Source organism: Esox lucius, chromosome 15, assembly GCF_011004845.1.
Source record: "Esox lucius isolate fEsoLuc1 chromosome 15, fEsoLuc1.pri, whole genome shotgun sequence".
NCBI lineage: Eukaryota > Metazoa > Chordata > Actinopteri > Esociformes > Esocidae > Esox > Esox lucius.
The window spans coordinates 13213208-13230380 of NC_047583.1; the positions used below are offsets into that span (position 1 = coordinate 13213208).

Here is a 17173-nt window from a genome sequence, read left to right on the forward strand (position 1 = left end):
AACAGGAAAAAACATTAGATGGGCATAATGTAAAACACCTTTGTTACATTTTCTGGTTTTGCCATGCGTAAAATTACTGACATTATTATTAATATTATTATTACTATCCCTACGTACTGTATAGGCAATAACCCCCATTGTGCTAATTTCCATTGGTATAGCAGGCTGCTCAGCCTGCCAGCAAGAGTAGCCTAGCCTACAAACGGAAGATGTCCGGTGCAGGGAATTTCCCATCCACGTGTCTGAATACACGATTTGGAAGGCGGGTTCAAAACAAACCATTTGATTGGTTATGAGAAGTAGACGCTACAGAAGTCTTAAAGGGACATATACTTCTCCAATTTAACACATGTTTATATCGCCTTACCTTCCGCTGTTTCTTTAAGACCGTTTTACTTATTTTTGTGTTCACGCCCAGCGTTTTGAGGGCGGGGTGATTTTGTGGCCTGACGTCTGTAAAATGAAATCAGCTTGTTGCCATTTGTTTCACAGAATGAAAGTTGCCGTGGAGTGATACGGACTAAATCCTCTTGTGTTTACAGTGAACAGATTAAGTTGTAATTGGTTTTATACATCGGTAATATCTTCGAAGGACATATCTTGTGGTGAGTTCCGAGTCATAATGTATTAATAAGATCGAACACTTGAAGTCACTTGCTGTTTACGGTGCTGCTTTGTTTAGCTAGTCGGCATAATTTTTAAGTTCTGGACATCAAGACTGAGTTTCGTCTCCCAGCGTATCCCCGCCGGTATAGATAAAGCATAGTTTGGATACCCTGAAAATACCGACCCATTTTGTCACCGATATTGTACATTATGTATTTTTGACAAACGTTTGGTTTCTGAAAGTAGTCTATTTGTGGGGTGTTGTATTTCGGCAAGGCAGACTATTTTCTTTTGTGTTTGAGTTAAATTGGCATTCCGTCACAGCTACTCTTCGTCGGCGCGGGTGTCGGCTTTTCCAGCCGATTCCAATGGTTTACTCAAACAAGCGAGTTGCCCAGATAACCTACTCAAATTGGAAAATAAAACATATGTGTTGTATCATATGTAATTCGTTTTAGTGTTCATTTTAACTTATAAACATACGAATAAGCAGGTGTAATAAGACAGTTATTGGTTGTTCCGCGTGTCACGATGAAAAAACCCAATAAAGAATAGGCTACGGCTGCACCAACTAAACGATGTAATAGCCTATGCTTGGCAACTGTGAAAAAGACAGTTGTCGTTTTCATAACTCACCACTTAGTGTCTCTGTTATTTATTATAACCATGTACTGTGGATGACCTGTGTAGCGTATTTTTATCACAAGCCCTGATGACTACTGGCTTCGATGTCATACTTCCAGATAGTGTATTGGTTTTGGTGAATATTACGGGGTGCATGTTTCTCTCCGGTTTTATACTGTGTGTATGTTTTTGTTATGTGTGCGTGATGACTACAATTGAGTATTTATTATGACTTGCGTATTTTTTGTTTCCCATGTTTTTTGGTCACCTGCTTATGAAATCAGTGCTGTTCTCTAGAGATGTTTGGGTTTGAGGGATTAATAGGTTTGTTGGTTAAGCTCTTCTGCTAGGAGTGTGTTGTCACTAACTGTGGCTCTGATGTTAAAAGTTGTGTAAATGATAAGCAGTTAGTGAATCCGTGAGCCAGTACAGCAGGGGGAGCCACTGGCTGACACGCAAAATGAGGTGACAGTGGTCTGTGGGTAAAGACAGAATGGTAGTTGCAAGAAAATACCACCAGAATATATATTTTTTTAGCAGTTTCCATGTTGTCTTGTGTTTGTCAAAACAGATCTTCAAGTGGTTTTCTACATAGAAGGTACTATAGCAAACTCCATTACATAAATGTAAAGACATTAAAGGGACTGAGGCAAATATGTTTGGGTGAAGACATTTTAAGCTCCCTCAGAAACTGGCGTCTTGACAAATCCAGGGAGAGAAGAGGAGAGTGGCTCCGTCTCGTTCCCTCCAAGGCTGTCATTACCCATTTGCTGTGGACTGTGTAAGTGTATAGTGGCGTGGTAGCAGTCTAACCCTGTATTATAGGATTGATGGAGAGTGCTGAAAGGGTTCACAGGGCCACTTACATTTCAGCAGATTTTTCGAAACTCTTTGACCCTGTAGCACGGACGACTGTGATGCTGTGAATCGACCGATCAGAGAGATTCCGTTTCACTCTGCTACCCAAGGGAGAAGCCTGGCATAAAACAATGCCCAGATACTGAAGCGTAACTTTTTTTTTTATTTTTTTTTTTTTTACTCCTACAAAGAAGTTGTGACTCATTGAAAGTGAGCAAGGTTTGGTATTGCCATATAGCCTATTAGTCAGATTTGCATGTAATGTCTTGCCTAGACTACTCTACATGGTATAGTCATAAAGCTTTGTACCTTATGAGGGACCAAGCTAGCCAAAGGGCTGCTGGGTTGAGGTCGGAGAAAGATGCAGAGTCTGCCTCTCAATCAGCCCTGTCTGACAAACCCCCCATTTAGGTAAATTTAGCCAACGAGTTTCCTAACCACAGCCAATTGTGTGGTTTGATCACTGTGACGAGCAGAGCGATTTGTCTAAATCAGCACTGTGCTTCACAACCACAGACTGAGCAGATCTCTGCTGGTTTTCTCTTTCACATAGATCTCCTCCCAATACCGGGCTGTGCTCTGGCAGCATGCACCGTCGCAGGCTTTGTTTATGAAAGGGTAGTTATTATGGATTAGAAAGGTTGTCTTTAATGGTAATTATTGTTCTGACCAAATGACCAAGTACATTTACAGGAGGTCAGATGTTCTGTATGGTCCTGCCTGAGGACATCTCATTAGGACTGAGACCGACATGTTCACAATACACATTGATTAGTTGATAAAGATCCCAATTTGTCAATGTCACTGTAGTTAATGGAAGTCCTAGCAGAGCACCAGGCATAACTCCCTCTCTCTCTCTTTCCATTTCTCTGTCTTCTTCCTCTCCTCCGCAGGTCTTGGCAGAGTGCCAACGTATGGAGGATGAGGAGGATGATGTGTTTGAGCCAGACTCCTACTGCTGGCACACAGCCTCCAGGGAGATAAAGTACGAGGACAGGGGCACCCAGACTCCCACAACTGCTCTGGCACTGCTCAATGACATGCTACCCTGCAGATTGGACCAGGATCCCAGACCACTGTTCTACGGTACTGCCAAACACACACACACACACGCACGCGCACACACATACCCACACAGTGAAAAATAGGTAAGAGTGGAACTCTGCTGTACTCAGCTACTGGCGCCTGTTAGTCCCAGCCACAAGCAGCTTTTATGACCTGCGTGTAGTGTACCCAGCTGCTTTCCCATTCAGGTGGCGCCACTTTGGATGATTTAGCTTGGGCCCTGTGCAGACGTGACCACAGGCCATACCTGTGTAACTGAGCCTTCATAGGACACCAGGGAGAGCTGCTTGTCAGCGATGCCCTCCCTTGCCCTGTCACTCTAGAGATAACACTTGGACGGAAAAAGATGACTGTATGTGAACTTTGGAGTTGTTAGGAGCTTTACAGCCGATGGCGTAATCACTGAGCATTTAGAAAATTCACCTGAAACCTGACCAGCTCTATGGCCTTTTTCTTACAGGTAACGCAGGCTTTCGATTGCACTTTCCGGCCCAGTTTGAGTGCGTTGGAGACCCGGGGCCTCAGCAGCGTCCCCAGGCGGTGAGAGGGGGGATGGAGCACCCCCAACAGCTGCCCCAGCAGCCAGTAGCCCGTTGCATTGGACAGAAGCTCCAACTCATTGGTGACCAGTTTCATGAAGAACATCTGCAACTGGTGAGGATACCCACATCACAGATCACGGTACAACACAGCTGAAGAAAAAAAGAGAGAGAGGGGGGGGGGGGTCAGAGAGGGAGAGCAGCAGTGGCTTCTGTAGGTAATGCATTGTGGTCATGTCCACAGTAAGTATCCCGTGTTTGTTTTGGCCAGTGAGTGAGCATGCCTGGACCTTTGGCTTAACCAGGGCAGCTCCTCCCCTTCCCCCACTAATCCCTCCCCCGCCTTTGCTTCCTGTTTATTTCTCTCTGTCTCACTCCCCCCATTTCCTCCCTACACTGCCGTGGCGCCACAGGGGGCCACACCAAGCACCGTTCACTGTGGTCAGGGTGATACTGTGAGTTACTGTGCAGTGGAGGGGCCATGTCGAAGTTCCGTTGACGTTAGCTTGTGTTCCAGGGTTCTGCAGCGCCGCGGACCTCTGATTGTCTGTTTGCGCGGAGCAGCCCAGTGGTATGTTAAGAGAAGGACAACAACTGAGATATAGGCAGAAGAACGGAAAAACACACAGGCTCACTCGACACACTTTCACACAGAACAAAAGCAGAAGTGGCAGGGCTAGGTAAACATGTTGTAACCCAAAGCTTGGCGCGTGAGCCCAGAGGAACAGCTGTGGTTAGGGAGTCTCCAGCCAGTCCTGCCCATCCGTCGCCCCCACCGCCCACAAGAGACACCCAAATAAGAGGGCTGTGTGTCTGGAGGAGGGGCCGAGAGGATGGGGGGGTTGATAATGATGGCATGGAGGTCACTTAATGCACACCCAATCTAAATAGCCCAGGGGTTGGTGAGGGGCCTCATTTGACTAACCCTAAAACAATGCCCTGAATTGCATTGACTGCTTCGGTCTCACATTCAACATTTCATGTATGCCCTTTTTGTGTTTTTTTTGCACTCAGATTTGTTGCAGTTTAGCTGAATTTCCCTGATTGGTTTTAGATTTTCTTCCACACTCTGAGGTTATTATTACCACAGTGCACTGTAGCCGTAGTGCGCTGTGACTCATCTGATTTAGATCAGGAGGCTGTGGGCCCAACTGGCTTTATGTTATCAGGGCTGTGATACACAGCAGAGACAGGCCAGAGGATGGGGAAGTGGCTCTCTTTCACTACTCACTGGGTAAACAAAAGACATGAAAGTAGTCAGAGTGAGAACACTGTGATGTCATATCCTGGATCTGCAGAGCAGTAGGGCAAACACACAACTGCTAACCTGAGCTGACACCACTGAAACCCGGGAATATAGACTTTGGTGACCGATACTAACCAACAGTTAGGTGTTTTGATGATGTTATTAATTACTCCAGTTGTTTAAGTGCAGAGAATGACGGTAGTTGTCTTTGGGGCCCAGGGCGTTCTACAGGCCTAAATCTAGGAGAGATTCACTTTTCCTGTCTGCCCTGCTGTTAACTGATGCACGGAGAGCCTAACCCAAACAGATCCATGTGTTTTTTTTTTAATGCGTGATCTCGAGTTTAGCCCATGGCTGCTATTCCTGGCGCTGTGGTTTCTTTGTGTAATTAAGTCTTCAGCAGTGAGGTAGGTAGCCCACCTCAGGCTACTGGTAACTGGCAGCACGAGTGTGTGAGTATCTTTGTGTGTGTGAGTATCTTTGTGTGTGTGAGTGTCTTTGGCATGGACGCAGAACGTATGTATCATGTGTGTCATGCATGCACGCTGAGTGAGTGAGTGAGTGAGTAAAGGAGTGAGTAAACAAGGGAGTGAGTGAGTAAGTAGGGGTGGGTGTGTGTGTGTGTGTGTGTGTGTGTCTGTGAATGTGCGCTTGTGTGTGTATGTGCGCTTGTGTGTGTATGTGCGCTTGTGTGTGTATGTGCGCTTGTGTGTGTATGTGCGCTTGTGTGTGCGTGAGCATAAGCATGAGTGGGATTCAATTGTTCAGTCTCACTTGGACTGCCGATTGACTCATAAATGATGAAGCCGGGTTCTGTGTGTATTATGGCCGGGCTCTTCCATTGCCCCATCATCCTACCATCATGCCCGTGGCAGGGGGAGGGCTTTAGCTGCTTAAGAGTACAAGAGGAGCGCTGGCGCTGACAGATAAATTGCTCCTCAGTCTGACAGGGCTGGAGGGGACAGAGCAGAGCACGGCTGACATGTCGTGGGGGGGGGGGGGGGGGGGGGGGGCAGCCATTTGAGACATGGCAGTAATGACACTGACAATGACAGGAAGACAGGCACAGTCTGCGCAGGCCGGAGAGCAGAGTTGGGTTACACTGGTGCTTTCGCTGAGCGTTGAAAGCCAAAGCATTAACTGTCCCTAGGGTGCTTGTGTGTCTCAGACCTCCATTCCTTATCTTGGTCCTGCTTTACGAGGGCACGCCACCGTGTCCACTGCACTTTAAATGCAGAGGTTCAGGGCTATGGTTGTCGTTGACCATGTCTGTGTTCCTGTCCAGGGCCGTGTGGCTCGGGGCCACTGGTAGCTGCCTGTCTGTGTAGCCGATAAGCCAGAACATCTGGGAGCTGTTGGGCCGACCCGACCCGACGGGCAGACAGCCTGCATCGTGAGGCTCTGATAAAACACATCAGGGTCGTGCTAAAGTGACGACATTCTGCGTCTGGCTAATGTCAGGCTCTCTTTTACTGGCTAAATGTAGACCCTGACTTACTCATGTTAGACAGTTGGTGACTCGTGACCCCATGGGGGAGCGGCAGGGCTGTCCCACACCTCGCCCTATCTGAGCTGAGCTGGAGGAACCAGACGACGAGAGAAAAGGTCACAGCTTGTTAGGGACTTTCTGCGGCTGTTTTTAGAGGACATTGCGGTTATGGGGCAGATATCATGTACACCGGTACTGCTGAATGTTAGTAGTGAGCAAGCAGTGTTCGCTGATAAAAGATTAGCCTATTGTGTAAACAGATGGGAACGCTTGCCCTGGTGCTTCCTTCTGGCAACAGTACTGATGGTTACAGTGACCTGGAACTGGCTTGGCTGTCAGCGGGGGTTTCACTGTTCAGGTGTAATCACAGAAGAGATCAGGAGGAACTCACATGGGCTAGGTTATGTGCTTTCTGCTTGTAACGAGATCTAAAGGGAGCGTGTCTCAAGACACCACTGTTTTTGTTTGCTAAGTTACTCTATGCTAGGTGTTGTTAGCATTCAGGGTGTCTCAGAGTCAAGACTCCAGTCAAGTCTGTGAGCCAGAAGGGCACAGCCAGAAGGGCACAGCCAGAAGGGCACAGCCAGAAGGGCACAGCCAGAAGGGCACTACCCCCGTAACCTATTTGTGAAAGAAAACATCACACCCACACTACGTGCTGTTTGGATGTCTCTGACATTCTGTGACACAAAAATGTCACAGAACCAGAGATTATTGACATGCTGCCATGTATTTTAACAAACCGTGTGAGAGTGGAGCAACTAAGCACATAAACCTTGATTTGTATGAGCAATTCTACAATAATCACTTACAATGATTTGCATGACAAATTTCAACTGGGTGAAGTGAGTAAATAGTCTATGCTCATGTAACACAAAAACTGCTGACAACTCAAGCCTCTAGTATCCTTTATCCAGTTAACAAAAGTGATAGTTTCCAGGGATCCAAGGTTGGCTCCGATGGATTTAGCATTCTCCATTTAGTAACATTTGCTTGTTCTGAGCTAGGAAATAACTTCGCAGGGGACTCCTAATAGCTCTATACAGCATCTGGGGTTTAGACTTGCACTTTCAGGACATGAACATATTTCGGTGTCTGCAGTGACGAAATGGTTGGGAACTTCTGCTCTAGGGGGAATTCTGGCTGATATACTGTATGTTTAAGATGCAGATTTCAATGTTGTTATCAGAATATCCCCCAGTTGGCAAGAGAGAAATGCTTTAACCCAAAACTAGCACTATATAGATTCCTAGTAGTCCCTACAATAGCTATTTACTTCCATTTCCAAAAGAACTGGTTTTTTGGAGCGTGCAGGTGCTGGTTTGAACTTGGCACCAGCTGATGCAACGCTACATAATGTTCACCACACTACTGAGGGAGTAAAAACCTGGGCATTATGACAACGCAGAGTGCAGTCTAGTTGTAAACCGGTTGTTTTCTGAGATTGGATGGTGCTCTGCAGTAACGCCTGGATTGAAGAATGTTGCCTAAAACAGGCAGCGTGACTACAGTTTCAAAGCTCATTATTTATCCTGCTGATGCTGCTAGTTGATAGCGTGTGTCTGAAAATAGCTTGTGGTGTTATCAGGTCCAGTTGTGTCTGTGTTTTGTCTGTAGTATGAGTTACTCTGTGGAGCTGAGCTTAGCTCTCGTATGGAGACGTTCCTGGGAGTCTCCGCCCCTCCTCAAGTGCTACCTAATCCTATTCAGGGGCAATTATCTTATCTTCTCTCAAAGAGATATCCTCCTAACCACACACTGCCCGGTTAGCTCTAGCATGAGCAGGAGAGGGGGGTCTGTCTCCATAGACTGTAGCTGTGCAATGAATGTAGCCTACTGTATCTGTGACATGGGGTGGTAGTTCATGATCCACAGCCAGTGTAGGCTTCTCTGTCCTACACCCAAGAGGCCGTGCCAAGAAGTGCAGCTTTTTGGCAAATATATCAGTGCCCTTCCTGTGTCTGGTTCTGACTTTCCCCTTCTCTCTTAGCCCTGTTGTTGAAACTGTCAATCACCACACACACACACACACACACACCCACCCACCAACATGCATGCAAAACTCCAACTGAATACCCTGGTAAATTATTTATGCCATCTTTTTTTTTTCTTCTTCTTGTCTTTAAGTATGACAGTTTCCTGTCCACATCCTGTTCTGACGGTTGTTTTTCTGTCTTGTTTTGTTGCAGTATCACAGAAACCAAAGGAACCTGAGGCCCCTGTGGTGGCGCCTGGCCTCGGCTCTGCTCACTCTGCTGTGGGAGCAGGAGGCCGTGGCTGGAGGCGGGAGAGCCGGGTGGAGGTGATCCAGGAGAGCCTCTGCCTCTCACACGGACTGGCCTCCTAATGGCACTCTCACATTTTTACACGGGTCTTTTGGGAAAACTAGTAAGAGAGCAAAGGTCACCGCGGGACGGAGACAAGCATTTTATTACGAGATTGATTTTTTTTTTTTTCGAGAAGATGCCATGTTGTTTCACAAGATTCCTCCACTGGACGATGTCCGTATTTTGGTAATTGTGTGATATAGACTTTTGTACAGTATGTTGTTCCTGTTGAATTTGTTTGCACTTCTGTATGTGTACATCTTGAAATGCCTCCATGGTCCTGGTAATGCCTTATTATTAATGTCTTCTGCCTCAACCCAATGACTGTTCACAGAAAAAAAAACAAGCAGAACAAAGCAACAGTTGGAGAATCTGGGTTAGGCAAAGGAGAAGTTCATGGACTTTCCTTTCTGAAGTTTCCAGGAAATATATGGTCAAACTTGGTAAATGAGGCAGTTTCACAGAAAAAAGCATTTTGCACCTCAACTTTCTCCTCAGTTGTTTTGTGTATACTGTTATTTTTACATGTTGATAAGTCTTTGCTATTCCAGTCACTTTCATGTTGTGGATTTCAATAGGTTTTCCCCACTCTCACCAAAAATAATTAGAACAAAACGCGGAAACCCTGGTTTCCGGACACCTGGTTATCAATCAGAGTCTATTTCAAATGTATCTTTAATATGTATTGAGTGCCCAAACTGGAACCCAGCCACTGAAAGATGAATTGTGCTTTTAATTTAAGTGTCAAGACATTTAGGCCCTTCATGTGGAGCTACGGATCCACACTGTTTGCACTATATTACATCAGTCAGCAGTATATTATGTTACAAAGCCAACCCGTGTCATGGAATGATTTTTTTATTTTTTATGCTATGATATTTGATGGTATCATTACCATGTTTTCATTCACATGTCCAAGGATGTATGCGAGGAACTGACTGAATATTGACAGTTATTATTAGAACCAAAAATCTACTAAGGACGCTGACAAAAAAATCTACTAAGGACATTTAACTAAATGTCTCTTTGAAATTCCAGTGTTTATATATTCACTTGTTCTTTGGACACCAAAGCAATACTGTGCAAACAAACCTGTGAAACAACAGCATCTCCTCTCTCAGGATTCTTAGATGGGCTTTTGTACCTGTGGGTGGGCTTACCTAGGGGGGATTCTTTGTCCTCAGATCCTGTGGTGTAACGTGTTGATAGAAATGACCACTGCTAAACCATTTGACAAAAAATGAGTAAGCGATCAGAAAGTATATGGTAGTGTGGAAGACTGTAATTACTGTTGAATATAAATATGTGTGAAAACACTGATGTATTCTTGAAGATGCTGTGTGTTGTACATTTTATTGCCTTTTTACCTTACTTTTTGTCCATTTTGAAGGAGCAGTATACATCATGAGACTGTAATTTTAGACAGAACTTGTGTTGTGTTCTGATTATGTTTGGTGCTACAGTATTTGTGTCATCTGTCCATAATCAGTGCTTTCTTTTAACCCGTCATTTAGAATACTGGAGATTTCTCTCAGGGCCAAGGAAAATACAATTCTCTTAAGTTTCCCATACAGATTCTCATTCCGTCTGCATCAATTTAAAATAAAAGTAGATACATAACCTTAAATAATGATATACTTTAGCCAGACTGGTCAGATGAGGATAGCTCTGAGAGCTCTGCTGAGACTAGGGACTATGTTAGAAGACTATGGCAGTGAGAGATGAGGAGCTGAACGTTGTTGTTTGTTGTTGTTTCCTGCAGATCCTGAAAGCTGAGCCAGCTGACCGTAGCTTTCTGTCTCACTGTAGCCCATTGACCCTTCTCTAAACTTCACTTTCCTCAGTCTACTGTAGATTTCATCTCCGTGTACTGCTCCTCCATTTTCTTTAGGACGTTTAGTGTTGTTTTCAGTTTTTTATTTATTTTATTTTGTATTTATTTTTTGTATATTTGCCCATTTCTACTGTATAAATTGTGTGTGCAATTCCTCTTCCTTTTTTAGGTTTTAGATGTGTATATGATACATTCTTTTGACTGTGTAGAGCAGTGGTTGTCTGCATTGGGTCTGGTTTTTTTGTTTAGGTAGGCCCTATCACTTAGAGACGTTTCTGAATTTAAAAAAAATATTGTCAGTATTGTTTTATTCCCCCCATTTTGGGTTGGATGTGTCAACATTTGGTTCATACATGCATACATACTAAAAAGTAAGAAGATCCTCAGAAAAGTCTCTTTAAGACATTTATCTGAATTAGTCACGTTATCCATTCAGTATACAACTGTGGAGTCTGTTATAAAACAATGTTAATACCATTTTCTTGTTAATGGGATGGAGCTGGATCAGTACCCTGCAGAGTATTTTTCTTTTCACTGGGCATTGGTTATGGGTTCAATCCTATTTTTCTTCTTTAGTTGTTCTTTTTGTAATCAACATGCACTGGAAAGTACTTTGTATCTGTAGATCTGGTGGCTACGTGAGGTATCCCTGTCCTTCTGTATGGTGTCCTCTGGAACGCTCCTTTGAAGAACTATCACGTGCTGGACTAGCTGAGTGTGTCTGTAGGATAGCAGATCATTGACGATGCTATAACCACCACATGGCAGTCTTAGATTTTCTTTTTTGAAAGAGAAACAAGCCACCATAATTTGTCAGAGAGGGTTCTGGGAGCTGTGTGCTGCAAATAGATGCTGCAGAATATGACACATCTGTGTCTATCTCTGAACAGTGCGAGGCGAGAGGAACTCGGGTGAGTTTTGTATATTATGGCAAATACCGTCAGTGTCTTGACTTTTTTTGTTGTCCACTTACTATAATTTTGAAGTTTTTTGAGGAAGGTTTCAATTTCAATATTTTGTGTTTTTTAGGAGACCATTTCTTGCTAAATGTTTTTTGTAACTTTTTTAATGTCCTTTCATATAAAAGGTTCAGTTTTTATACAGACAGTTTTTAGGCTTTTAAATAATTTTAACATCTGTTGGATATTTTTAGTGAGTCCAGTGAGATCAAGGAGTTGTAAAAATTTAAACTAAACATTCCTTTTTTGACTGGCAGTGTTGTTAACATGTTTTCAACAATACCAACAAAACTGAAGAAAAAATATTCAGTGTTGTGCTCTATATGATCTCTGAAGTTATATTATCACAATGAAATTGTCCTTTCTTAGGAACCGATAAACTGAAAGTATTACTGACACCCTGGAAAATGCCTTTACCTGCTCAGTTTCAACCAAGTCTTGATTATCACACACTCTTTGTAATCCCAAGAAAAGAGACCCAGCGAAAATGTAGCATTTTTGTAAACATTGACTGTGTGTTTTTCGAGACTGTACTGTGCACTCATCTTTCTTTTTTTATGTTACATTGTGTAAGGACAATTTGTTATGTAGTGCAATATGCTGTACATAAGAGCTTTGCTCTACAAATCTTTTTCTGAATTTCTTGTTGTTTTATTGGTACCTTTTTCAATAAAATTGTATTGAAAGTGTAAAAGGTTTGAGTTTTTTTTTTCTTTTTCCAAAAGGTTCCCATGTAATAATAAATATTATAGTTACTTGATGAATAATTTTCTTTAAGGTCAAACATATTTTTCACTATCCTGCTAGAATGTCCAACATTAAGATGTCAATAATTTTTATATACATCATTGTGAAATGAAGCCACTAAAACTAGCCAAGCATCTAAGAATAGCCTGTCTGACATTAGAAGTTAGTCAAGCGTTTGGCAGTGGCCGTCACATCCCTCCTGCTGTGAGCTCATTAATTTAGTGAGAGCGATGGGGCCTTAAGCCTGCACTAATGATGACTACCTAGCAGTTCTGTACACACACACACACACAAACCTGTCTAGCAGGTCAACAGCAACACTGAACGCGAGAAGCTACTACAGACAGCCTCTGTGTCCTAGTTTGCAGCATAGCGTTGCTTAAGACTGTGTCAATGTATTGTCTGCTTTACTGTCACTTCTACAAAGGTCAGAGCCATTGCTGCTGTGCCTGTAGATTACATACAACTAAGGGTTTCAGACAAGTGGGCTTGATCCTGTATTGCTTCTGACAGATATAAACATAATTGTCCTTTAGTCTGTATTACATCACTATGTCATTCCTAACCAGGCGTTAATAATTACTGACACACTATGTGAACTAAAAGTGCTTTCACAGACACCAGAAAAACACAGAAAACCCAATATACATAAACCTTATATTCAATATTTATCTCTTTTAAACCATAACATACAATAGGTAATTGTTACAATAAAGTACAGATAAACCCATATGTGGTTATATGTTATATATGGCTAGGTGAAACATTGATTGTTCTGCCCCTTGAGCAATAGAGTTAACCCAAATTGCTCCTGTAAGATGCACTATAAAAGAATGGCTGCAAAATTAAATTAAAATTGTACAGTTCTCTCTTCAGCCCAGAGTTAAACAGACTATTGAAAGTTATGTGCTGTGTGAAAAGAAACCTCCCTCAGGGATGAAGCGTGGCAGTTCCATTGTCATGGCTGCCAGGTACATTTTCACACATCACTGACACCTGAATCACCTGTTTGACCACTTCCAGCAAGAGAACTCCCTTGCCTGGGGCACTGGCACCGAGTCACATGTGTGTCTGAGGAGTCACAGCACCAGACACAAGAAAGAAACGATTATAGCCATGGTAAAACACATACAGCTCTCACTGATACCACCTCCAAATGTTATGCGTCTGTCCTTGAAGTAGCTCTTGAAATCTTCAAAGCAACAACATACTAAGAATCTACCAAGAGACAAAAGGGTAAACACTTTCACCAATACAAGTATGGTGGTCTAGCCAGGCGTTATCAGTGCAGTTATTGTGCTTTGTTAGCATGGCTCTGCTCTGAGGGGGAGGCTGTAATCCTATCCTGGGTTAACTCTCCCTCAGGGATAGAACCAGGCTCTGCTTTGCTGAAGGAAGGACCCAGAGTTTCCTGGCTCCCTAGTCTGACTCTTCTTGGCTCAGCACTTTTGTGGGCTTGAGTCTCGGCGGTTCTTGGCCCAAACAATGAGCTCTCTGTTCCCTGCATGCTGAAAGAGACACCCATTAGAGGCAGCGTCTATCTCTGGGGTCAGGCCCAGGGGTCACTCACAAGTGCAGCTCTTGTTTATGTCTGCAGAGCCAATCAAAACAGTGCAGCCCACGTAGTTAACTCTTCTGTGTCTGGATCTTGTGGCAGAGCGGGCGGCTGACAAGAGACAGCCACACAATCCTCCCTGCTGCACTGCTCTCATCCTAAGCCAACTCACACCATCTCACCCAAACAGACAGGTCATTTAAGAAATGATCACCTATGAGAAGAAGACACATTTCATTAACCCTATTATTTCAAACGGGCACATTCTGGTAGAGAGCGGTGAGTGACTACAGCTCATTTTAATGAGGCCCCTATGACATTAATTACTCTGTGACATTAGTCATTTTAGCCCATTAGCGGAGAAAAAGCACACCAAACAGCATTGGAAGAGACTACAGCGAAATGACTAAATTAATTGATCCGTGTGTATTGGTCCAGTACATAAACCGTTCTCTGTACATAAACTGTTTTCTGCAAGGCATGATGGCACCTTGGGTCTTCATTTATTCTGTTTCTTGCTGTTGTTACTTTCTGTCAAGATATGAACCCTCTGAATGAGTGAGGGGAGATGAGAGACAATTTTGTTAAAACTAGCAGAGTCCAGTCTGAAACTTTGATATGCAAGCTTATTATGTTTAACAAATATAATAAACAATTTGCAAAACCAAAGATAGTGTATTTTCAATATTCATGTTTCTTTTAAATTATTTATAAAGCTATAAAATAAAATTGGCTTCGTTGCACATATAACTGAGACACTACGGGACACAACAGGCCAAGGTAAAAGGCCTAAATGTTATAAATAATGTACATGTATGTCAACAATACTTCATCTAAAGGATTATTCTATAGATTAAATATCCAAAAAAATACCCACATCATAGTATTTTTTGTCATGGTTTTGTATCAAATGACACCCTAGTGTAAAATGTATGTTTGTATGATTGCAACTCTGTATGAGTGTCTGCTAAATACCTGGTGCAGTCAAGGAAGACATTAAAACAGGAATAAACCAGTCTCATGAAGACAGACTCATATCAATCAAATGCTGCCTGAGGAAGGCAACTTAACAACTTAACATTATTGCTAGCTAAACATTTGTTACTATCAGCTGACAATGAATGGTAACACTATCTGGTCCTGCTTTTTATCTTCTCTCCGTGATGGTTGTGCAGAGGCAACCATCTACACATCAAATAACAGCCTCAGTAGTGTCATAAAAAACACAAACACAGAAGGCTCTTCAAAGTTTTCTTTATCTTCCCTCTCTTTACTTGTCTCTGCACACATCTGAGACCAGAAATGTCTACAGTTGTCATGGGAACACAAGCCAACACAGCCACATGGTTTGGTGAGAGCATGCTGAGCTGGGTTGGGCATGTCAGAGGCATCAGAGCTCCCCCTCAAACAAAGCCTCCCATTCCTATACCTAGTCTAGGGCTGGACACTGTTATTTTTATATTCCAAATTAAGTTAGCTAGGATTCGAATATTTGTGTCACCATTAATTTCTGCAAAGACATACAACAGTGAAACAAAGAAGCCTTAACATACTTATTCTAACTAAAATGAACATTCCATTCGATATTTTTTACGTACGATACATCTTTCACAACGTTTCTACCAGGTTTTTTAAAAATGAAATGCGCTGCTTCGCGCGTTTGTTAGCGTTCGTCAATCAAAGCAGCCCTAATGACGTGATGCCCTAAGGCACAATATGTAGTCTACTTTTAGCAAGCAGATGGCAGTTCACCTATTCAGTAGAAGGACTACGTTTACGGAATTAAAAGTTATGGGCGAAAGTGGTTTGCCTACAAAAGTAAAGTTAGTCTGTTAGTCTGAAGGCGGCTTGGACGTGCATTGAAAACGTTAAGCAAATAACATAAAACCGACTAGCTTAGCTAACTAGCTAGACTTCTCCAAACTGGAATCTAATTCTGTAGCTGAGTTTGGCATGGCTATCAGTACGCGCTCTCTCCACCTACGTGCTCAGAACAATGGCCATTGAGCCCACGACATGACTGCTTTTCGCATTATGTAGTGCTCAAGTTAAAAACGTAGCGGTTACGTTTCTAAAAACAAGATCATACATTTGAAAATCGAGTTTCATGTAGAACTATTCTCTACCTGGAAACCAAAAAAAGATCATACGTGGAACCTAAAGGACTGATTTTGGTAAAGCCGAAGATTCCGTAGGGAAGCATTTTCTTTTGTATTTAGGATGCTAAGAACGCATTTCAAGGTTTTATATATAACTTTATTTATAAAAAATGTTTATGGTTACAATGGTTACAACCAATTTCTTTGCTGTATAGGACATTTTAAGAGTAGCTTAATTTCTATAATTATTTGGAGAATATTCTACAAAGTTTTTGTCTACCTAGCCGTAATATTGTTAAAAATCCATAGGTTTGGTAATGTTTTTTTTTGTTGACAATGTGAATCAGGTGTGATACTCTAGGTCTGGAACTGCTGGGTGTTCTTAATAAGAAGGTAAATGAGAACAACTGATTTATGAAACAGTTCTCAACTGACTCATGCACATCTGTGACTTCAAGTTGACATACATTGGTATTAAACGGCAGATAGGACTAGACTGGAAATATATTCTCACTCATGGCTGCACACAATGAGCAATGAGCAAATCACCCTTCAAAGTATTCAAATCACTCCTCACCACTACAATTTAATTCTCACTAAAAGGTTAAAGATCCCCTTTCTGAACTGTAAAGAATCACTGAAGGCCTAAAAAGGATGATAAGTGTTAGTATTGCTCCCCTTGAAATACAGTATTTCCCAAAGATCTCTTGAGGAACAACTTTAGTGTGTAAAGTTGTTCCTCCTCTCCTGTGCCACCAAAACACAGCTGGAATGAAAATCACAGCAACCCATCTAGATCTGCTGACTCTTGATCAGTACTGCAAGGATGGCAAATATTGTTTTCTTTTCTGCAATTGAATGCAAGTCAATACATTCACTCACTTAAAATGTGTCATTTATACAATCCTATCCAGAGCAACTAACAGGAAGAATTAGGTATAAGTGCCTAGCTCAAGGGTAGTATTTTGTTTTTGCTCAGCTCAGGGATTTGAATCAGCAACATTTCAGTTACTGGCTTAACATTCTTTTAAAGATGTATATCATGCTTAGTGATTGAGGCTTGAGACAGCCATGAATGGGGTTTTGGAAAGTAAAAAAAAAAACTATTTCTTTCTGGCCATATTGGTATTGTGTTGCCCCTTTAATTCTTCTTTTCTTCGGCACCCATCTCTGTAAATTTTCTCTAAAAGAGAAGTTGTGCAATCAGTGTGAGTTCCCTTCTGTT

General features: G+C 42.6%; 1 protein-coding gene and 1 long non-coding RNA gene across 2 annotated transcripts in view; one reads left to right on the forward strand and one right to left on the reverse strand.

The window, feature by feature from the left end:
- The window catches only part of LOC117595614, a 57381-nt gene that overhangs the window by 12365 nt on the left and 27843 nt on the right, over nt 1-17173 (reverse strand). Inside the window, exon 2 of the long non-coding RNA XR_004576867.1 lies at nt 3577-3845. This is a non-coding gene — a long non-coding RNA (uncharacterized LOC117595614). The remainder of the gene's footprint in view (nt 1-3576; nt 3846-17173) is intronic.
- Nucleotides 438-11098, forward strand: bmf1 (BCL2 modifying factor 1). Its single transcript, XM_010878967.3, has 4 exons — nt 438-605; nt 2982-3174; nt 3614-3807; nt 8617-11098. Exons 2-4 carry the CDS (start codon nt 3003-3005, stop codon nt 8731-8733), a joined length of 483 nt encoding a protein of 160 aa, XP_010877269.1. The 5' UTR covers nt 438-605; nt 2982-3002; the 3' UTR covers nt 8734-11098.